The 23,526-nt window shown below is 50.1% G+C and overlaps 1 protein-coding gene across 1 annotated transcript in view; it reads left to right on the forward strand.

The window, feature by feature from the left end:
• The first annotated feature begins 252 nt into the window (after positions 1-252).
• The window catches only part of LOC121439626 (calcium and integrin-binding family member 4), a 57,365-nt gene continuing 34,091 nt past the window's right edge, over positions 253-23,526 (forward strand). Inside the window, exons 1-3 of the mRNA XM_041640156.1 lie at positions 253-309; positions 754-788; positions 10,573-10,669. Of these exons, the coding sequence (XP_041496090.1) occupies positions 253-309; positions 754-788; positions 10,573-10,669 (189 nt within the window). The remainder of the gene's footprint in view (positions 310-753; positions 789-10,572; positions 10,670-23,526) is intronic.

The following is a 23,526-nucleotide window of genomic DNA, read 5'->3' on the forward strand; positions in this document are numbered from 1 at the left end:
GCAGGTCTGGGATTCCGTCCCAGGCATCGTGACGCCCTGAGTCAACAATCTTAAGACTACTTTTGGCCTGCCTTCCCGTTTGTTGTTTTGGAGGTGATGTTTCTTAGCCAGGGCACCAAAAGAACCTGTTTGCCAACTCAGGGGCAGAAGGTGGAATGCTGGTCACCATGGCAACTGAATCAATTGACTGCACCAGCTGCTGAGCCCTTGGGGTAGAAGTTCTACTGCTGGCGAGGAGGAGGCTGGGTTGGCATGGGGCAGCAGTGTCTGAGGTACCAGATGCAGTGGGAGGACCTGGACGAGTACCAGGTGGGTAGTTAGGTCACAGATTTGGGGCAGAACTGGGGGCTTCCCAGGGCAGGCCGGACCAAGAAGAGAACTCTTGCCTGAAGCTCTGGAGCGTACCAGGCTGGCTGTGATGTCTCTTGCCTCTGCTGAGCTTGTGTCCATGGGGTTCAGACCGGCACTCTCACCCTCTTCTCCCCTGCCCCTGTCCTGGAGCCCAGGGTGTGGTTTGGTTCTCACTGAATCTCCCAGTCTGGGCTGCTCTACCTTTTTGTTACAACATGGAAGGAGAGTAAGGTAGCACTTTGCCCTTGGCTACCACCACAAGCCTGTTCCTGTGGCCTGCAGTGCCTTCCCTTCTTATAGTACAAAGAGAGAGGATGCCTCCCTCTCCTGAGGCTCCAGGCTCTTCCAGGGCCCATGGTGGGACTGGACTGAGTGGCAGGTCACATCTCTGATTTGTTGCAGGCTCTGACCTTCCTGACGAGAAATGAGATTCTGTGGTGAGTAGAGGCTCCGGGTCCTCCTTTCCCTTCTCTTAAGCCGGGTTTTTTTCTTGCTATGGCTTCGCTCTGGCCTTGGGGTGTGAACCCCTACTCAGAACCGCAGAGCCCTGAGGCAGCATCTGGGATGGACAGGAAGTTGTGAGATTCCACTGGAGTAGGACACACCAGACCTGGGCTGCAATGCTGTTACCAACATCAAGGAGGTTCTTAGCAGCTGGGATACCTTGGGACAATGAGGGAAACGAACAAAGGCTTAGAAAGTATAGGATGAGCTTATTTGGGCTATTCACTGGTTCAGTGAACTTGGAAGCATCATGGACACTCAGTCTGCTACCTGTCCCCTCTTCCTCTTGTCTGCCCCCCATGTCTCTTTCCAGGGCCTGCAGGAAACAATAAGTTCTCAAGCAGGACCCTTCCCTGTGGAAAAGCTCTTGGCCAAAGACCTCATGATCCGGAATGGAGATGTGACAAATGGCTTCATAGGGCATGGGTGGGATGGCCAGGATAGATGTGTTTGGTTAGAGCCAGGTGCTCAGCAAACCCGTCAGGTGTGCAAACCCATGTGGCATGTAAACCCATGTGGTAAACAAACCTGTGGTGTGCAAACCCGTGTGATGTGCAAACCCACGTGGCGTGCAAACCCGTGTGGTGTGCAAACCCATGTGGCGTGCAAACCTGTGTGGTGTGCAAACCCATGTGGCGTGCAAACCTGTGTGGTGTGCAAACCCATGTGGCGTGCAAACCTGTGTGGTGTGCAAACCCATGTGGCGTGCAAACCTGTGTGGTGTGCAAACCCACATGGTGTGCAAACCTGTATGGTGTGCAAATCTGTGTGATGTGCAAACCCATGGGGTGTGCAAATCTGTGTGGTGTGCAAACCCATGGGGTGTGCAAATCTGTGTGGTGTGCAAACCCATGGGGTGTGCAAACCCATGTGGTATGCAAACCCATGTGTGTGTGCAAAGCTGTATGGTGTGCAAACCCATGTGATGTGCAAACTCATGTGACATGCAAACCTGTGTGGTGTGCAAACCAGTGTGGTAAACAAACCTGGGGTGTGCAAACCTCTGTGGTGTACAAACCCCTGTGGCATGCAAACCCGTGTGGTGTACATACTCATGTGATGTGCAAACCTGTATGGTATGCAAACTTGTATGGTGTATAAATGAGCTTTCCAGAAAACTCTTGGGGAAAATCAGTGAAGATGGGAAAGAGGAGAGTTTTTAGACACTATCCCGGACACACACACACCTCTTGGCCTCACCGGCTCTTCTTGTACTTACCCTCCTTAAGCCCCACACCCAGCCTGAAGGCCACAAACATCAGACTCTCCAGGCACAACAGGGTATCTAAGTGACAAAGAACTACAAAGACCAGGGACAATCTTGAGGCTGTGTTACTTTTCCTTTTAAAAATTACTATTTATTTGCTTTTTTTTTCTATACTGGGAATCAAAGCTATGATTTGATACATGTAAGCCAAGGACTGGTGACTGCCACCCTCTGAACTCAACTTTTTTATGTAGAGAAAAAAATGGCAGAACTCCAAACGAGCTGTAGCCCACCGCTCACCTAATCCCTGCTGATAGTTTCTAAGAAGTGATGTAGGCATAAAAAATAAAACAAGATGAAATGAAACAACACTTCAATATGGCTAGAAAATTCAAATAGTGAGAAGCAAATGATTCACTTCTATTCCGTGGGCCCTTCCTCTTACCTCAGCTCACTGTCGGTTTATCGTCCAGACTCCAGCGAGAATTGTGCACGCACATCCATGAATCTCACCAGCGCACATCGCTGCTTCCTGTGCCTGCATCCTATTCCTTTTGTTCTCTGTCTTTGCCTTTTTTTTTTTTTTTGAAGTTGTCCTCTTCGCCAGGGTTACAGGAGGCAGATGGAACCATCCATCCTTCCTCAATGGCCCTGGGTCCTTCCCTTGCTTTGATGAACTGTAATTCAATACCAGATCCCATCATGAATACTTAATCTGTGGGGTGGAGATGAGGACTTGGGGAGAGAGACTGTGGAAAGCACCCCTGTTTCCTCCCTTGACCACTTGCTTCCCCCTATTTTCCTTTGCTCTATGCTAGCCTCCTGAGAATAAGGTTCTTGGAAGTGAGCCATCCTTAAGGGCCCCTTCTCATGTGAACTGACCACCCAGGACTTCAGGGAGCAGCTGGTCGCATCCCCTTTCCACCCTGCTCCCATCCCCATCAAAGGAGGTTATGACAACCTGAATGTAAATGTGCCAGCAGGCTCGTGTGTTTGAACACTTCATCTCCCGCTGCTGCTGCTATTTCGGGAGGTTATGGAACCTTTAGGATGTGGGGCCTGCCTCGCTGATGAATGTAGGACTGTAGTTCCTGAGGGTTCTGCTTCTAGACAGCATTGCTTCCTGATCCGCTAGGATTTAATAGGCTGACCCGTAAGTCCCCACAGCTTCAGACCCAGCATCTCAGCTGCCCGTCCAGCCATCATACTTTTCTCTACTCTACCTCAAATGGTTGTATTCCTTTCAACCATGAACCAAATAAACCCTCATAAATTATTTCTGTTGGGTGTTCTGTCAGGGCAAGGGGAAAAGTCACTGATACCATGTCCTTATGCAACGACCCTGGAGACTCTACGTCTGTCTCCATACTGCACCCCTTGAAGTAAAATGGACAAGAGCAGGGGACAGGAACTCCAAGATGGCGGGTGATACTGGAGAGGTCCTGCTCCTTCAGGAAAGCTGACACCCCGGCCCAAGGGTCTCACAGCCTGAGGAGCAGCTAAAGACACGGACAAGGACCTTAAACGATCAAGGTGCATAACTGCTATGATTCAAGATGAAAAAGGCACTTTGATTTGATCATTCTGTTTGCATCACTATGGTCCAGGAAACACTGGTGCTGATCTACCCACCAGTGAGATGCTGTCTTGAGTGGCTGGGACTTCCACTGAGAACCTTATAGAAATATTCAAGATTATAAGATTAAATTAGGAAAGCAAATGCATGGAACTTCCAGTTAGTATGGAAACAGAGTATCACCCATGTCTGTTCCCTCTACTAAGGTAGAATGAAGGCATGTTTTTAAAAGGAAAAACAGGCCTGCAAGCACAAGAAGAGATGCACAGCTGAGGAAGACCACCGGAAATGCGAGAAGTACCCAGTAGATAGCGCCTGAGACAGACTTGGCTGAGCATAAAGCTGAGAGAAACTGACCTGCAGGGTCTGCAGGGATAGAATCGAACCCCAGAAAGACCGAGGGAGCTTGGAATTCCCTGGTGCAGAGTCAGGTGAGGACAGAAAGGGAAACTGAGGGTATCAGAGTGTATATTCCTTGCCCTGTGATCCACTTGGCAATCCTGCCCCTGCTCCAGTGGACGAAGAGGCCACCATCTAGATAAGAGTTATAGCCAGGCTGACTGCTGGTCACCAAGAGCAACGACGAGCAAGGGGATCTCCACTTAACCTTCAAAGTCTTGCTGTGAGTCTAACTTGAAGGCCAAGGACCTTTACATGTCAAGAGCAAACTAAAGAGCTTACATGTATCATCCTGCCAACAAGACATTTCAGGATGCCGAGATAACAGGGAGGAAAAGGAAGAGTTCGTACACAGGAGGAATGGAATCAGAACAGCGTGGGGCTTACATTGGAAGACACAAGTCCTTCAAAACTTTTAGGGAAAAAAATTCCAGTCTAAAATCAAGTTCCTGGATAAACTATCAATCAAAAATCTAAGTGGAATAACAATATTTTTTACATGCAATTAAAAAATATTTGAGACAACTTTTTGAGGATTTGCTTTGCTAAAATTAGTAATCAACCTCAAAGAAAGACACAGGACCCTTGGAAGAAAGGATTCTACCGTAGAGGATGGAAAGATCAGTTCCAAGGACGGTGACGGAGACAAGCTCAAGCAGGACAATGGAAACAGGCCTGGAGGACACTCAGTTCTTTACAGCGCTATAGAGAGTCTGGGGGGTGAGCTAATGATAAGTATGCTACAGTCTCAGAAAACGAAAACAGAGCGATGGTTAAGTCTGGGAAAAACAAAAGGCGTTGCAAGAAAGCAAATGCTATCATGTTACACAAGGGAAATCAGCTGTGAGAAATGTTTGAATAATAAATAAAATGTAATAGTAATACGGTAAATACAGAATATCGATTCAGGCAAATTGTTTTAAATTGGGACATCGGGAAAGGAGACTTATATAGAGAAATAAATCCTCCTCTTAATAGGGGCATGTCACAAGATAATGTCTATAATGAAGGGTCCCGACAAATGGGAGCGTTGGCACAGTACTTAGAAGCGTTATATAAATATTAAGAAAAACAACAAGAGAAACAATAAACTGTTTGTAAAATGCCTCTGGAGAGCAGGGTAGATAAGTGTGGGGGTACAGAATATAAGTCATAGGTTTTATACTGTTGATGTTTTTAGCCTATTGTAGTGTCTTCCTTTAGTAAACTAGACTGAGAGATACAAGATGCTACCAGTTTCTGAAGTGAGGGGTGTTCACACACAGATGCAGGATAATACCACCAGAGATGCAGGGCATAGACAGACTGAAAACACCCTAGCTCCTCAGAGACAACCAGGGACTTGAACGTGACCCAGTTAGGGGTGCATTGTGAGTAAAGGAGATACTGCTTAGAGCACGGTGTGGGCTCAGAAAGTTCTTGGCTCACGATGTGTAAGAGAATGGGTCATCATGAGTTGCTAAGGTCAAGCTGGATCAGACCAAGTCCTGGTCACCTTTGAACAGTTTTGCTTAAGTGGCCTCAGAGATGGTTCAGTGGAATTGTGGTGGTCCTCTGATAAAAACCATGAAGAGATCGATAGCAGGCGGGGAGGCGGGGAGTCCGTGTAAGATGTCTCACCTGCTCAGCCACATGAATAAGCACATGAAGGCCAAGTCACCAGACCCACATGCTGTGACTGGAGCTGGGTCAGCCCGGCTCAGGCTGAGCCCCTTGGATGAATCTGTGACACTCTGGAATCTTGGTTAAGGTTGGATCTGTTGAAGCATTTGTTCCTAGACCCTGCTCAGGCTGGTCCTCCCCTCCCCTCCCCTCCCCTCCCCCTCCCTCCCTCCCTCCCTCCCTTCCTTCCTTCCTTCCTTCCTTCCTTCCTTCCTTCCAGTTGGTGACTGGCCCTAGCATTGCTAGACAAATGCTCCCCTGAGCCTCTTAAGAAGCCACTCTTTCTTCTTAGCATCCTGGAGACTCTCCAGACTTTCTAATCTCCATCCCTTGTTCTACCTATTAGCCTCTGGGGCTCCCTGGAGCAACTGAAGATCCAGAACATGGAATATTACAGGTTTTTTTTCCCTGGGAGCCAAGAGCCTGGGTTTAGGTTCAGCTCTGCTGTTTTCTAGCTATGTGACTGGGCCTCCGTTTCCACACTAGAAAACAATGTCAGAGGATTCAGCAGCCAGCCTCACAAAGTCATCACAAGGCCAAGGAGATGACATGTCATTGTGTGAGCAGTGCACACCCAGCTCAGGGCTGAGCACACACAGTGTTGTTACCATATCGTTTCCCTTCTGCAGAGGATTGGAAACTGGCCCAGAGAAAGACAGTGATTCTCCCAGGGTCACACACAGAAATCTTCATGTTTGAGTCTTTGAGCCAAGACAGGGAATTACATTAAATCTCTGATCTTGATCTTGCAGGTCCAGGAGAGGCATCTGGAAGCTTGTAGAACCTGTGCATTGCCCTGGGTGCGAATAGGAACCCCAAGACCTAGTAGGGTACAGAGCCATTTATAGATTCCCTACAGGTTTGAACAGAGCCCCGTTTGAGACCCTCTAAACTAAAAGGTCTCAGAAGCAGCAACGGTAGGATGTCAGAGAGGGGTACAGGCTTCAGAGTCACAGGTGTCTGAGTGGTGGGATGCGGGCAGGGGAGTCACCACGACACTTATTTCTTACGAGAAACTGAGGCTGTGGGGAAGGGGGGAGGGGAGGGGCAGGTCCAAGGTCACGTGAAGAGGTAGCCCTCAGCTAAGTAGACTCTGAGCCTTTCTCTCGCCTGGGAGCCAAGAGTGGAAGTGAGCCCCACCCAGGCTGCCTGGCTGTTGGCAGGCTGAACGTGTGAGTTTCTCAAATGGCTTTGACTTTTGAGTCCATTAGTGATTAACTCAGAGCTCCATTTCGAGCTGGCTGATCCATATTTGGAGGAGGAGAACATTCTGTGGCAGCCGAGATGCAGCCGTGATTCATCTGTGGACAGCTGGTCCCTGTGGCTGTCTGGGGAGGCATGGAGTCTGGGCAGGGCTCCGTTCAACAACCTTGCTCAGAGTCTGGGAAAGGGTGCACAGGGTCTCTCACCTGGGGGCAAAGAGTGAACCCTTGAAGGGAAGACAGCACAGATCAAATATTCCACTTTAGGGTTCAGTCATCCACTCTTGTTTCTTGCCAGTTGTACAACCTTAGGCATGCTGGGTGAACTCCCCAAGCCTCAGTTTACCCATCCACAAAAGTGGTCACTTTCACATCTCCCATGGGCACTATGGGGAAGACGCCAGGAGGTGACATGTCTGAGTATGCCCAGAACACAGTGTGTGCTCGGAAGAGGGGTGGTGACACTTGCAGGGCCTTGCCAGCCTTCCTTCCCTGGACTTCCAGGCGAGAACTCTGATGTCTGCGACATCTTTAACATCCACACCCATGTGACTTGGGCAAGTCATCTACCTCCTATTTTCTCTACTCTAGAGGAGTGGTCCCTGCCTTGCTAGGTCCTCCCTGTGGGATGGACAGAAGAGCGCTCACTTCTACATACACACCACAAGCATGTGTGGCCAGGAGAGCTCAAACCTAGTGAAGAGCTGGGGAGATGGCTCTGTTGGTAACGTGCTTGCCACACAAGCATGACACCTGGAGTTCTGTTCCTAGAACACACATGAAAATGCTGAGCATTGTTTTTGACTCAGAGGTGGGAAGACAGAGACAGAATCTCTACAGCTTCCTGACCAATAGTCTAACTGTTGAGATATGGGTTCAGTGAGGATCCTGCCCCCCAAAATAAGATGAACAATGGTAGAATAAGACAGTGGACATCCACATCTGAACTTGGTAGGTACATGTATTCTTAGTACACACACACACACACACACACACACACACACACACACACACCTAGTGAAAAGTGAGTCTGTCTTTTGCCTGGACATGATGATGCACACCTTTAATGTCAACACTCTGGAGGCAGAGGCAGGCAGATCTCTATGAATTCAAGGCTGGTTTGATCTACAAGGTGAGTTTTAGGATAACCAGGGCTACATAGTGAGACCTGTCTGTAAAAAGGAAAGAAAGGAAGTTGATTTACAGCCATTCTAACAATGATCGTGAGAAAACGCCCCTTTGGCCTGTGACTGCCCTTGCCCCTTAAAGGTCAGCAGGGAACCTCCAGTAGGAATGTTTTTTCTTTCTTCCTGTTGATCTGAGATGACCTTTCTCCCATCCCAACACCTTTAGAATTCTCTCCTAACCTCCCCACATCTTGCTTTTTTGGCTCTCACTTACACTTAACACAGAGCCTCGGGGGACAGTTTAGAGGATTGTTTCTCTCTCCATGTATCTACAAGCCCCGGTCTACCTCCCATTTGCCAGGCCCTCCCAAGTCAGCACAAGGCAGACAGGCATAGAACCCATGTCTATGGTCTCTGGCACCACAGTTAGTAGGGAAGGAAAAGGATTCACATGGGTTTGTCTGTCTCATTAGTCGTCATCCCAGAAAGACAAAGGCAGCATCCTCAGCCGCATCTCGAAGGTAGCATCTCATCCTGGGAGGTGATGGAGCATGGAGAAGCACTACAGAGGCTGTGGGAGGTGTCTGAACACCCACCACCCCTGCCCAGGGCTTGAGGTGCTCAGGTGCAGGTGGAAACTGCTGCAGTTGGCCTCCAGGAAGGGCAAACTCGGCTGTGCTGAGGTTGTGAGGATGGGGAGATGGACCCTAACTATTCTCTCACGGACTCCAACTTCCTTCTGGGGTTTCCCCTGGGCCCAAGCCCATTTGGAAGGTTGAAGGCCAGGGAGTCAGTGGCAGCAGATGGAGATCAGCCTCTCAAAGTGCAATGCTAGGCAGAATTGTGGACAAACAGAATCTTGGCTTATTTTTCCTCCATGTGTCCATGGCTTACAGGATACTTTTCTAGTCCATGAGCTGTGACAAGAGGAGTGACTGAAAGGGAACCAGACGATGGCTCAGCATTCTCTGTTGTTGGGCACTGTCATGGCCTCCTTCTCTACCCCCGATTCTCTGATCATAGACTCACCCTCGAATTCTTCACTTGGCCACGTGTCTCTAAATCCCCACTGACTAAAATTCATCTGTGTCTTGTGGGGATGCCAATGGAGGGCTGTGAGTTACTCGCTCCAGAATGTGGATTTGACTGCTAGCTCCTGGCACTCAGCAGAGGAAGGCAGACTAGAAAAGGAGCGGAGAGAAGGATAATTTTGAAGCATAAGGGGATCATAAAAGAGGCTTGAGGGCTGGTGGGATGACTTAACAAGTCAAGTAGTCACCACCAACCCTGGACACCTGAGTCAATCACTGGGACACAAGGGAGAAGAATAACTAGCTTCTAAGGGGTGTCTTCTGATTTCCACATGCATGCAGTGGTTGGCATGTGTTTGTGTGTGTGTGTGTGTGCGCGCACGCGCGCGCGCGCGTGCGCGCGCACTAAGGATATAATAATAACTAAAAATGCAGCTGGAATGAAAAGCCTGAGCGAGGTGAGAGGGCTTCCTCCATCGTTATCAAGCTTTGAGTTGTACAACAGCCAGAAGAACAGAATGCCAGATGTGCAGGAGAACCCAAAGAGGAGGAAGGGATGTAGATCTATGCGGGTAAAAAATACCCATATTTTAAACCATATTTACACCTTAACACACATACATGCAGACACACATGCACACACACACGTGCACATACACATACATACACATGCAAACACACATGCGTGCACACACACGCACGCGCACACATGCACACGTACACACACAAACGCATGCACACACACACATGCACACACACTCATGCACTTCATTTCACTCACACTGAACTTGCATGACAAGAGAGGTCCTGATGGCTCTTAACTCAGTGATGAAGACAAGACTCAGAACCATTAAGTTTACCAAGACCCCGCAGCTTTGCCCAGTCTGCTGTCTACTCTCTCCTCCACAGGCCGCCACAGTCCCTGGCCTTGTAGTCCCAAGAGCTTGCTGGTGAACAGAGCCTGCAGTCCAGGATGGGGTGAGAGGCTAAGAGATCATCTTGTCTTTGCCTAGGATAGGGTTCATCCTTATTGCTTGCTCAGGTTTTCAGTCTGCAGGGACCTCTTGTCACCAGCTCTCCGGCTTGGAAGTCAGGTTTGCCAGCTGACTTCGGGTACATGGATTTTAAACTTGGCTCCTGTGTTCACCAAGTGACCTCTTTATACATGCTGAGGATGAGGGTGTCTGGATGTCCACAAGAGGACCTGGATACCTCCGTTTGTACCTGAGGAGCTGGAAGGAGCCATGACAGACACTCCTGCCAGTTCTGACATACCAGAGTGGAATGTGGCCCACGCGACAGAACATTACACCAAGACTCTCCTTTCCTTGTTCCCAGCTCATTTGTGTACTCCAACATGGAAGACAGGAGGACTGGGGATATTTCCCGTTCCATGTCAGCCCACACTTAGTGCCCTTTTCTTACTGACACACCCCTACACACATGAGCAGGGGACTTCCATGGCTCCCTTTCATTCCTGTGTGACCACTATGCCTCTCTCCTTTCTCCTCAGTATCCACAAGACCTTCCTGAAGCTCTGCCCCTCACGGAAGCACTATAAGGAGGCCACACTGACCATGGACCAAGTCAGCTCCCTTCCTGCTTTGAGGGTGAGTCTGGGATGGGGAGGGGCTGAAGGTATGGCAAGTGCGGAGCGGGCCTTCAAGCGCGGAGTGGGCCGTCCGTCCATGCTGAGTGTTGAAGGGTCTCATCTGAATGTCATTCCCAGGGGCTCTGGGATTTCTAGGCAAGGGGCCCATCAGGACGTGGCCCTCACATACTTCTCACTTATTTCTGTCTCTCCCACCACATCAAACCTGGCCAGACAGGTGTACTGACCATTGCCCTCTCTCAGATGAGGACAACCAGCCAGGCTGTGAGAGTCACCCCAGGTCTCCCTGTTAGAAGGTGGTAGCCCAGAAGATCTTACTGGCCCCGTTCACAGGCCTCCTACTCCTAATCCCATTAGTCCCTGATCCGCCCTTGGGGGCTCACCATTTACTCCACCCCTCAGTGGGCCAGAGACCCTGTACCTTCTCGTTCCTTCTACTGCCCTTTGTACCGAAAACTGGGGAGATTAGAAACGTAGGGGAATCCCACACAGGACCACCAGGGGCCATGGGGCTCCTTCAGGGCATCTGCCCAGACTTCTTCTGTCCTCTCTGTCTTTTGTTCATGCTATATCAAGACTAGAACTCTTATAGAGAGGTTGAGAGCGTCCTCAGGTTCTCCCATGAGAAGCTGGGAGGAGAAAGGCAGGGAGCCTGAGACTGTCCCCTAGCTTGCCTTTGTCCATTTCTAGGTGTTTAAAGAGAACACTCTGACTCCAGCTCTTCCATTAATTCCCCATCCATCCATCCTTCCCTCCCTCCCTCCCTCCATACATTCATTTGTCCATCCATCCATCCATCCATCCATCCATCCATCCATTTGTCCATCCATCCATCTATCCATTTGCCCGCCCATCCATCCATCTGTCCGTCTGTCCATCTGTCCATCCATCCATCCATCTATCCATTTGTCCATCCATCCATCTGTCTGTCCGTCCGTCCGTCTGTCCGTCCGTCCATCCATCCATCCATCCATCCATCCATCCATCCATCCATTTGTCTGTTCATTCATTCGTCAGTTTATCCATCCATCCATCCATCCATCCATCCATCCATCCATCCCTCTATGCATCCATCTGTCCGTCCGTCCGTCCGTCCATCCATCCCTCTATCCATCCGTCTGTCTGTCCTTCCGTCCATCCATCCATCCATCCATCCATCCATTTGTCTGTTCATTCATCCGTCAGTTTATCCATCCATCCATCCATCCATCCCTCTATGCATCCATCTGTCCGTCCGTCCGTCCATCCATCCCTCTATCCATCCGTCCGTCCGTCTGTCTGTCTGTCCTTCCGTCCATCCATCCATCCATCCATCCATCCATTTGTCTGTTCATTCATCCGTCAGTCCATCCATCCATCCGTCCGTCCGTCCATCCACCCATCCCTCTATCCGTCCATCCATCCCTCTATCCATCCATCCATCCCTCTATCCATCCGTACGTACGTCCGTCTATCCATCCATCCATCCATCCATCCATCCATCCATCCATCCATTTGTCTGTCAGTCCATCCGTCCATCAGTGTTGCCAACCTTCCTAAGGCAGGAAGCTCCTCAGGCATATCTAATCTGCAACCTGACATGTGCGGCAATGACAGCATTGAATGAAGTCCCTCACCAAACCCTAATCTCTCCTCAAACAGTATGGGCTTTGTTTTTTGTTTTTATTTGTTGGTTTGTTTTGATTTGGGCTTTGGCATTCTGGAATATGTGCAGTTCTTGAGTATGACGTTTATGGATGACTATGTCATTTCACAATGTCAAAGGCTGAACACACTGCAGGAGTCACCTGCCTGTTTCCCTCTGGCTTTCTCTACTTTACCAAGGCTGAATCCTAGACTCCATATTCCCAGGACAGACAGACAAGCGGGTGAGTCCTCAGTTTCCCCCCATGTAAAATGGGAGGAGTGGTGGGGTGGCTTGGAGGCTCCTGGCTCCCAACCCCCTGCTGCTCTGGCACTACCACCACACTTCTCGGTTCCTTAGGGACAATGGCTTGAGACTGGTTCTGCTATGAAGAGGCCCTGTCCTTCCCCAGGGCAGCTTGGCCAGGCCTAGACATACACAAGGAAAGGACTCCCCAGTCACAATAAGGTTTTAATTAAAATTTTTCCACGGTTTGTGAGAGTCAGGGGTGGGCTGACAAGCCACAACACTCAGACTTCCGCAGACGTCATTCGGATCCTGGCGGAATAGTGATCAGAGCTATCACTATGCAGTGAGGGCCACACCTTCCCTCTGTCTGGAGCAGGATGTGCTCTGAGGGTAAGGCTGCCTCAAAGATGAGGCCAGGGACCTCGGAGGAGGAGCTGGCTACTCAGTGAAGATTGTTGTAGTTATTCAACCAATGCTATGGTGGCAGCCATGGCCCTCAGGTGCAGAGGTGGCTGCGGAACCAGCACCCAGAGGGGTATGAAATACAAGGATGGAGAAGGTCGAGGAATGAGAAAGTGTGGGCAGGAGTAGAGCTGCCTAAGGGCTGTGTAAATTTTCAACAGCACAAGGAGATACATTCTAATGGCCAAGGCTGCACAGGGAATGAGCCCCCCACCACCAAAAGGAGCCAAACAGATCATGCCAGGAGGCCCTTGGCAGGGGTATTCTGGCATATGCTTGGTACCCAAGGGAGCCTGGACTAGATGTCTCTTCAGAGTCTGTAGCTCTGGTTCTGGGGTGAGTCTTGTTCTCTTCGGGATCGTCCTTCACAGTGTATCCCAGACTTTTTATCCCGAAGCTGAAGTCTATTTTCAGCAGGGACTGGAGATATCAACCTCCAATTTTCCCAAGTAAGGACATTCAAAAAAAAATATGTCATCCCTAATCACCATCAATTCACTTTTAAATATGTTAATTTCAGCCAGACCTGATAACATATGCCATAATCCCAGAACTTGGAGCTGAAAGTTGGGGGGGGATCAGGAGTTCAAGGCCAGCCTGGGCTACAGGAGATCCTGTGTCACAACAGCTATACACCACAAATTAAGTAATTTAACACACACACACACACACACACACACAATCTCACCCTAGGAACAAGAGCCTTGGTGGAAGTTGTTATTGCTGTCATCGTCTCCCTTTTTGTCTTATCTTTTCCCCTTTGTCATCAGCTGTCAACCACCATGTCACTGGCCTCAGGCTGGACTGAAATCTACATTCCTGTCCCCTACACTCCTGTTACCTTCTGCATCTTCCAATCTTGGGCAAGTGGAGGAACCCTGCAGCCCAGGGATCAGAGCCTTGTTACTCACACTACCCAGGACCTTTTCTGGGACAGGCTTGGAGAAGGTGGGGGGCAAGGGAGGTGGGGATGGGGGACAGGGAACTTTAGGGATTGGTTTAACTTGGTTAGGGGACTTGGATGGTGTGAGAAGAATGAAGCTTTGTTTTCTTAATTGGTTTTCATCATGGAAAAAGCGGGCTGGTGACTTAGAGAGCGAGGCCCGAGAAGGTTCCCGGTAGCAGAGATAGCCGGAAAAGCCTGTGGACAAAGACGCCTACTGGTTGGGACACTGCGCCCCTTTTCCACGTGGGGTTTTATGCTTTGTTTGTCTGCTGTATTTGATGTCTTTAAAAGTCAATTAGCTCAATGTTTCTCTTCCTGTAAATAATGACCTTGCTTTCTGTAAACACTGTGAGTGTGGCATGGCGTGACTCGGGTTTCTGGTTTCCTGGCCCGGTGCCTTTGTGTCCACCTGGGATGATGGGTGGCAAAACCTGAGAGAAGACAGAGCGAGCTGTCTGAGAAAAAGGGTGGGGGACAGCTTACGCCCTAGCCAGGCCATCTGCAGCATCTCCCTGCCCCTTCCCCCTCCCCAGGATCTCTAAAGAGAACATTAGATTACTCTTTTCAGCCTCTGACCCTCCTGGAGGTAGGTGTCTAGCTCTCTGCCCTCCCAAGATGTCCCATGCGTCACCCCACTCCCATGACTTCCCAGTGTAGTGATCGGATAATTTGAAGCAAAAGAACATTTGGCATTGGGTAGTCAGTCTTTTTGTTATTTTTTTTTTTTTAAATAAAATACTTGAAGCAGGCTACTTCACTGAGAATTCAAGAAGTTTATTTAGTTCATTTCTGGAAACTGCAGGCTGCAATGAGGGGCCTCCCCTTGGCTAAATCACATCACAGCAGGAGCCCATGGCTGTCTCTCTCTCTCTCTCTCTCTCTCTCTCCTTTGAAAGCCGCTAGAATTCACTCACAGGGCCCCACCTGAATGATTTTATCTGATCTAATCACTTCCCCAAAGCCTCACTTCTGGGCTCTGTACTAGGATTGCTTTCTGCTTCCTCCACACCATTAACATAAAGCTTCAGGGATTAAACTCCCTCAGTGAGCAGAGACGGGAGACAGCCTTGGCGTGCAAACCATTAGCAGGTGTCTTGGTCACCACGACCCTGTACCCTCCCCGGGGCTAAGCTGTGAAATAAAATGTGAGGAGCTTTCCTTTCTGCACATTTTTGTTGTTATTTTTTTCTGGATATAATAATTGTTTTTGCTTAGTTTTCTTTGTACATATCATTAACTCCTCATCAAGGCTCTACCAATTGTCTAAATCGCCGAGAGCGTTCAGAAGGGAGGGGTTTCTGTTTCCTTTTCTTAGAGAAGTTTTTCTTGGTGCCTTGTACTTGCTGTCGTTGGGAGAGGGTTGCACTTTGAACGCAGAACATGCCAGCATCCTAGGTGTCATTGCTTCCCCATCCTTCGGATTCCACATCTTCTCCCTTCGCTTCTATGCTTTGGTGGGGCACATCCTTTAGTCGCTTTCTGATAAAGAACACTGGGAACTAAGTGTTTTGTGACCCCTTACACATCTGAAAATGTCCTTATTGTCCCTTTACACCTGACTAAGCATTTAGATAGAACTGGATTATAGATTGGAAACCATTTTCCTTCAGGATTTGGGAAGTATCACTTGATTACAGTTTAGCTTTCACTGTTGTTAATGAGAAATCCAAAGCCTTTCTGTTTTCTGATTGTGTGTGTGTATGTGCATGTGTGTGTGCATGTGCGTGTATGTCGATACGTATGTCTGTCTGTGTGTGTGTGCATGTGTATATGTTTGTGCATGTGTGTGTATGTCGATACGTATGTCTGTCTCTGTGTGTGTGTGCGTGCATGTGTGTGTGCATGTGTATATGTGTGTGCATGTGTGTGCATGTGCGTGCATGTGTATATGTGTGTGCATGTGTGTACATGTGCGTGTGTGCATGTGTATATGTGTGTGCATGTATGTGCATGTGCGTGTGTGTGCATGTATATATGTGTGTGCATGTGTGTGCATGTATGTATGTGTGTGCGTGTGCGCGCGTGTGTGCATGTGTGTGCATGTGTGCGCATGTGCGCGTGTGTGTGCATGTGCGAGTGTGTGTGCATGTGTGTGTCCTGCTGTTTTTGCTTCTTCATTCATACTCACTTTCTTTCTGAGAACGCATTGCTCTCATTCGTTGGCTTTGTAGTGTTGGGATTACAGGCACATGCAGCCATGCCTGGCTTTTTAACACGAGAGCTGAGGGTTCAAACTCAGCTAGCAGAGCAAAGGACACTTACCCACTGAGCCATCTCTGCGCAGTGTTGTTTGGGTTAGAGTCTTTCATTGGTCTGGGGCTCATCCCTAGGTCTGGGCTGACTGTCCTTCCAGCTCCAGGAATCTGTCTATCTCCACCACCCCAGAGCTGGGATTGCAAGCATGGACCACCACGTCTGGCTTTTTGACAATGGACTCTGAGCCTCACACTGAGGTCCCCTGCTTGCACTACAGACACTCACTGTGCCTTCTCTCCTTTCTAGACTGCGTCTTCAACGCTTATCTTTCAACCACAATGTGGTTTTCACTCTCCCACTTAAGTGTTTGGTTTCCAGGATCTCATTTGTGTTCTGTCTTCTCCCTTTCTTGAGTAAAACCCTCCCCATTTCCTTCCCTGAATGCAGTTATCGCCTCTGATCCTTCCCTTTGAGGTGCTTTTTGCCATTAGCTGCTGTGAGCCCTCCCTTTCATGCCAGGGGCCTTCCTTGGATATCTGGTAATCGCTTGCTCATAATGAAGAGCGCAAAATGGTTGCCAAAAACCTGTTTCAAAGCTTGAGCCCGTGGGTGGTGTCAACTGGAGTGCCAGTGGAGAGTGAGTTGAAGGGGCCATTTTTCGGAGGATTCCCTAGAAACACGGGAGTGTTCTGTGAGCCAGCATCCTAGAGCCAAGTTGAGAAACAGGCTGGATGAGTCTGGGTTTAGCATCCACTTATTCGTTCACTTCCCAGCCTTCAGCGGTGTCTGGTGTCCCCCAGGTGCTAATTAGCTCACACAAGCAAAGCTTCCCTACCTTTGGTAAGGCTGGAGATGGCGTTCTCTCAGCACACAGTGCAGAAGGCACCAGAATTCAGACGCTCTGAGACACTTGCCACCAGCTGTCCACATGGGCGGCCTCTTTTTCCAGCACTCCCAGGGCGTGCAAACCCCAAGCCTAGAGAGGGTGGGCTCAGGTCCTGATCTCTCGTCTCTCTCTCTGCTGGTCACTCACAACGTGTTTGTTCCCCCATAGGTGTGCCTGTTAACTGCTGTCTCCTCGTGGCCTGTGTTTATTTGTAGCTCTGAGAAATCCCTTTGCATTGCATTGAGTGCCAGAGGGCGTGAAGTTAGGTGCAAGTGTCCGCTGCTCGGGGGTAAAGTGAAGTATCACAAATGCCAAACTTGCTGTCACTCCCGCCATGTCCCACACATGGCAGTTATTGCACCGACTTTTGTCATCTCCTCCCAACTCCACACCTGCCAATGCTCCGCTTGGGTGGAGTTCTCAGAGCCCCATCCATGCCTGATGCTCCTCATTCTGTATGTTCCTCATTCTGTATGTTCCTCATTCTGTATGTTCCTCATTCTGTATGTTCCTCATTCTGTATGGTCCTCATTCTGTATGTTCCTCATTCTGTATGGTCCTCATTCTGTATGCTCCTCATTCTGTATGCTCCTCATTCTGTATGCTCCTCCTTTCCATCCTCGACCAGATGCCCTGCAGGCCACTGGGATCCTCTCTCACCTCCAGGAGGGCTTTGCCCAGGGACCCCTAGTGGTGCTGCCCCTGTTCTCTGTTTTCATTATAAGATAGGAGGAACCATGGACGAGGGACTTTTTTTTTCTTTTCTTTTTACTTTTTGGTGGAGAAAGCCTGGTGTAGAGGGACTACATCCGTAGTTGGCTGAGCACTGTGTGCAATCTCAGGTCTTACAGAGCCTCTTGTTGGGAGCTCTGGGAAAAGAGCAAGAAGGTCATCAGTTACTTCCTCTTTGCTAAGCTCAGTGTCCAGATCGTAGTGCCCAAACATGGTGCCCTGTTGGTCTATACAGCTCACCTTGTGGGCATGGCCTCTTGCAGACAGATCAAGCCAGACACACCTTTATTCTCCATCTGTGTCCTTTCCCACTTCTTAGGGCCTAAGGAAAGGCTTTCTGGGGGCCAGGCAGGTCTCAGGGCAGCACACTCTCCCCTCCAGAGGAGCTTCTTAATATGTCTTAATATGTACTGGGACTAGGCCAAGGCAGTGGCTGGATACTCAGAGAGCCTGCAAATAGACTTCGCTAGTGGTCCCTGCTCGGCTGGTGCATGCCCCAGCCTGGCTAGAACCCTTGGCTTAGTACAAACTGCTACCGTAGGTGGCCGTCTCACTTCACCCTGCTGAGTCCTGAGCTGGAAGAGGCCTTCAGGTCTCTGGGCTTCTTTTCTAGGTGAGATGGCTCAAGTATGAGTCATCATACCTGAGTCCTCTAGTCCTCTGGAGAAAGGTGGGGGCAGGAGGAAGCCGGAATCAGGACGCTAAGGGTCTCCCTGAATATTTAGCAATTGACTTGCTCACAACCATCTCATGGTGGCCACTGCGCGTGCACAGCCTAAGGCAGAGGGGCCTTCACAAGTGAAGTCAAAGTTGGCAGATGAGAAGGGACGCACAATGTGACAGTGCCCCTCTCTCCTTCCAAGCATAGACGGTGTCCACATTTTACCTTCAGAACACCTCCACACCCCAAGGAAACACGCTATCAGGGGGTCCCTAGATGAAGAGCTGACAGGACTCCCCTAAAACCCAGGACAGCCCAGGGAGTGTTATTGTCATCCAGCAAACTCAGCGGCAGCAGGAGGGGACAGCTGGGCCCGGTAATAATCCTTAGACTGTATTTAGGCCACTGTCCTGAGGCCCCCTCATCCTCAGCTATTTCCTGGCACGCTATAAAAAAATAAATAGATTTAAAACAGCAACAGATTGGATGGGTGCAACAATCCCAGTGCCTAGCCCCATATGCCTGCCCACTGCCCCGGGTCATATGGTTGTGAGCTGTTTCCCAGGCTGCCTGTTTGAGTCTCATACCCTTTGAGGCACTTGCATGCCTACAGACAAGGAAACTAGGTGGTCGGAAGCCTGACCCAAGGCCATCTGGTCCCCCAAATACACTTGAACACAAGCATTTCATTTGCTCTTCTCCGTCTTCTAGGGGAAACGGCACCAAAGTGGGTGTGCGTACACGCGTGTGTCGGGAGCAGGAAGCAGGACGGGAATGTTATTGGCCTGGGTGGCTGCTGATTGACTCTACAGGACGGCCTCCTCAGGCAGGAGGTCACACTTGTGTGTCTCAGTGTTGTCAGGGCTTCTACGGAAGTCTCCATATGATGGTAGCCTCTCCGCTCTTAGCACCCAGTCTCTCTGGCTCCTGGGGCAGGCCTGGGAATTGTCTGATTCCAGAGTCCCCAGACTGGGCTCCACCCCTAGTACCCAGACTCCTGAGTGGGGCGAATGTTCCACTGAGGAAAAAAAAAAAAGAGAGAGAGAGAGAGAGAGAGAGAGAGAGAGAGAACAAAGAGCCCGCTGGACTCCCAGGCTCCCACCCTGAAGCACCACCTCCAGGGGCCTGAGGTCACTTGGAGCTTTCCACCCATCCAAGACAAGCAGCTGGATCTCAGAGATAAATAAATACTAGGGGTCGACAAGAGACCCATTGCCTCTCCAAATGAAACCCGCAATCTTGGTTTCTCTGCTCCCTCAAGGGCTGCAAGGCACGGTCTACTAGGCCCAGCTCAGGCCAGCTGGCTGCTCCAGCCCAGCCCAGCCCCTAACAGTCCTGAAACTTGAGCTGTGCCTAGCAGGATGTAACTCATGCCTCACGTCATTTAATCTACAAGGTAACTTTGAGGAAGAAGTAGTTCCCTCCTTGGCAGCAGGGATGATCAAAGGGGTTAACAGCTCATCAGTCCAAAGCAGGACTGAAGTCAGTCTCAACCTCCAGCTCCTCAAGCCCCCCCCTCCCCCCCCACCCCGCCCGGCCCCAGTGGGAGGGTCCAGGCTCCCTGATGTCGAGTCAGAGCTGGGAGGGCAATTTGGCAGCTGGCTCACTCCCTGCATTTTCAAGCATCATTAGATCTTTTTTCTGACAACTTCATCAGTTAGCAGGGCTTGGAATTGGCAAAAATCCTTATTTAGACATTCAGCCAAAGAATTAAGGGGTTTGTTTCAGAAAAAGCTCAGTGCTGGGAGAGGCCATCTCTGTTCTGGGCTGAACAGCAGCACAGGGACAGGTCTGACAGGCAGGCTTGGCCCTGCCACCAGCACCCAGCCACCTTGAGCACAGCACTGGTCTCCTCCAGGCCTCGGTTTCCTCAGCTTCCCGGTGGATCCATTCCTACCTCCTACCAGGCAGCTAGGAGAGCAGAGAAGACAAAGGGGAGGTCTGGGTTCTGGGTTTGGTTTTTCTTCTCTGATTTTCCTCAGTTGGAAACTGGAAGACCACAAAGATATTAAGGGCCACTTTTCCCTCATTCCATCTGGGGGAGTTTTGTACCGTGTAGCCTCTGGTTTTGAGTGGACCCAAGAAGAGGGTAATGGATAGAATTTCCCACAACCGACCTAGTGCAGTTGCTCAATCCATCTTTCACTCATCCAGGAGTAGCAGAAAGGTACGTGTTCATGTGCACAGAGTTCAGCCATTCCTGTGTCTCCTCTCATGTCACACTTCACTGTAGCATCTCAGCCACCCTGGGAAATTGCCTGCTGTTACTGTCTGCAGAGAGAGCTGGGGGGAATTGAGGCACAGAGTCGCTAAGTGACCTGCCCGCAGTCACCCAGCTAGAATCCAGCAAAGACCGGAATTCAAATCAGGACATATGCCCGGGGTCCAACCATCCTTGCCACTTACCACTTAGCGCTTCCTGGATGTTTCTCCCAGCCAGGCCCCTGATTCTCTAATGATTCACCATTCCTCAGTTCCCAAGAGCAGAGCAAATTCTCTATCCTCTGAAGTCCTAAGAGGCATTTGGTATTAGAGAGAAAAAAAAAAAAACATCTGGGCAAAGCATCGAACTTCTCAGTGCCGTTGCCTTTAAGATGGGAGCGATGCCTCCTCTCTTTCGGTTCATATAAGGATCCTGTCACACTGAGTTCATTGCTGTGCTTGCCGCTCCCTGGGAGAGGCTATGGAGTTAGGTTGGGATAAGTACCACGTGGGAAGGTTGAAGGAACAGGAGGCCACATGGAGGAAGGGTCTCCCCAGGTATCTGAGGGGGCAGGGACAGCCTGTGGCCAGGTTAAGACAGGGATTGTATGTGTTGCCTGTGTGTATGTCTATGTTGCCCACGTGCATGTTGCCTTTGTGTGTGTATGTGTGTGTGCGCACATGGGAACATGCACACTCGCCTCTGTGTGTGTGTCTGCATGTGTCTGTGTGTCGGTTGCCTGTGCATGAGTCTAGTACGCTATCAATTGAGAACACAGCAGATTCCTCCTTCCCCGGTGCTTAGAACACACAGCTGAAATTCTCTTGACTAAGACTTGGGCCCACATTTCCAAAAGGGAGGTGAGAGTCTGAGGAGGGGCCCATGGACCTGGAGGTTTGCTTGTCCAGCACCCCAGGCCCTGTCCTGCCCTCAGAATACAAGATAAATAAGTTCTCCTCAGCTTTTCAAGAGTGCTGGTCCCTAGGGCCTTCTCAAACCGCTGGCTGGAGGCACTATTCCCCTCATGTCTTTGCTGATAACTTCATTTGCCGCCCCCAGAGACCTCAGACTGGTTTAAAAATAGAAAAAAATAAACAACATTGTTCCTCATGCACCCCCCTTCCCCTTCAGGCTTCCTAACGAGGTGCTGGCTGGGCCCGCCAGGGCTCTGTTCCCAGGGTTTTTGACCCTCTGCCTGCTGCCGCCTCCACGGGGACTAGACGCCCTGCGGCTCTGAAGGGCTTCTCTGTGACCTGAGCCTGATGCTAGGAAGAAGGACACACCACCTGCCATCCATGTGCTATTGGTCACATCACCCTACACAGATGGAGGCGGGGACATCTCCAGGTATAGAGGGACAGGCTCAGCTAAGAAGGGACTCCCACTTTTGGCTCTAGCCTGAGCCCCTTTCAGAAGGACCAGAGAACCCTCTTTTGAGTACTGGCACCTCCTAAGCAATTCTGGCTTGCCATTTGGCATCCTGACCTTTCACCGGCAGCCTGGGTCACACCTCAGTTTGCTCCTTCTGAGAAATAGAACAGACGGGAGGGAGCATCTCAGCCCACCTCAGAGGGCTTTCTGCTGCCTGGAGGAAAAAGTGGTCCCCAGGAAGTGAGTGGAACACGGGGGTCAGTGGTCCTAGAGGAGTGGCCAGAGAGGGAGGCTATGACTATCTTCTATGGTTGGCAGACCCACTGTGGGTCTCCCACCTCCCACACAAGAACTGGAGAGAAGTTATGTGTCCCTGAAAAGTCAAGGAGGGACTGAAACCCCTCCTATTGGGAAGGTGACAGAAAAATCATGGTACTCCACCACAGAGGGCTTGAGACCATAACCGCATGAGCTGGCTGTAGTCCTGCAGGGGACCAGGCTCCTGGTAGGTACCTTAAACTTGCCCTGGCAGTTGGTGGTGAGACTTGGAGCCAAGGTGATGAACATCCTTTGGTTTCTGAGAGTCCTTCACCCTTAGTTCAGCTAGCTTCTGGGAGAGAGGCCACCCTTTCCCTCACTCGGCCTGAGGCCGAGTGTCAGAAGTAGGTGGTGGCTTAGCTAGCGTCAAGAACTGAAGGAAGAGCCTGTGGCTATGGCACAGCTCCTCAGGTGGCAAAACAAAACAAAACAAAACAAAACAAAACATAAACACCCTTCCCCATTAGAAATGGCTTTTCTCTGGAGGTGGCTAAACGCTTCTGCTTCTCATTGTCCCCAATTGCCTTACGCGCAAAGCCTATCTTTGTCCTGTCCCCTACCTCCCATGAACTGGTACCTACAGGGGGCAGCTAGGGGAAGAGCTGACAAGCAGCTCTGGGGCATGGACTGGCTTCCTCTCTACAAAGCAAAACTGTGTCCTGCCAGCTGCCCTTATTCCCCTCTTCTTCCCCAGGCAATGGCCTCCGGGACAAGAAGAATTGTCCAGACACAGGACAGCAGCTAATGTGGTCCATTCTCTTCCCCCCAAGTGTCCACCTCCTTCAAAATGCCCCTGGGTACTGGGCGGGAGGCTATGGGAAAATGGGGAGAGACTGTGTTCTCCTGGGTGGGAACCATGAGATGGGGACCAGCACAAGGCCCAGTACGGCTCCCAGAACACTGTAGAAAGCATCAGAACTGCTAACTGGTCCTCTGCCTTTCTCCGTTGGGAATGTCTCTGGAAAGGTAAATACAGATGCTCTGAGACACAAATGACAGAAGTGGGTCATGTTCCAATGACCTTCCCTTCTCACCAGGCTCTTTCCTCAGCAAGACTCCAGTTCTGGCTGCCACCCTCACAAGGCTACCAGGAGGTTTAGGGTCAAAGGCTTCAGCCTGAGCAGCTCTCACAAGCCAGGCTTCCCCACCCCACCTAAATATACCAATTAAAAACACAAATGATAGTGAAACACGGGGAAAGGAGATC

This window comes from Microtus oregoni, unplaced genomic scaffold (genome assembly GCF_018167655.1).
Source record: "Microtus oregoni isolate MIOR12 unplaced genomic scaffold, Mior012 000062F_ref0000492, whole genome shotgun sequence".
Taxonomy (NCBI): Eukaryota; Metazoa; Chordata; class Mammalia; order Rodentia; family Cricetidae; genus Microtus; species Microtus oregoni.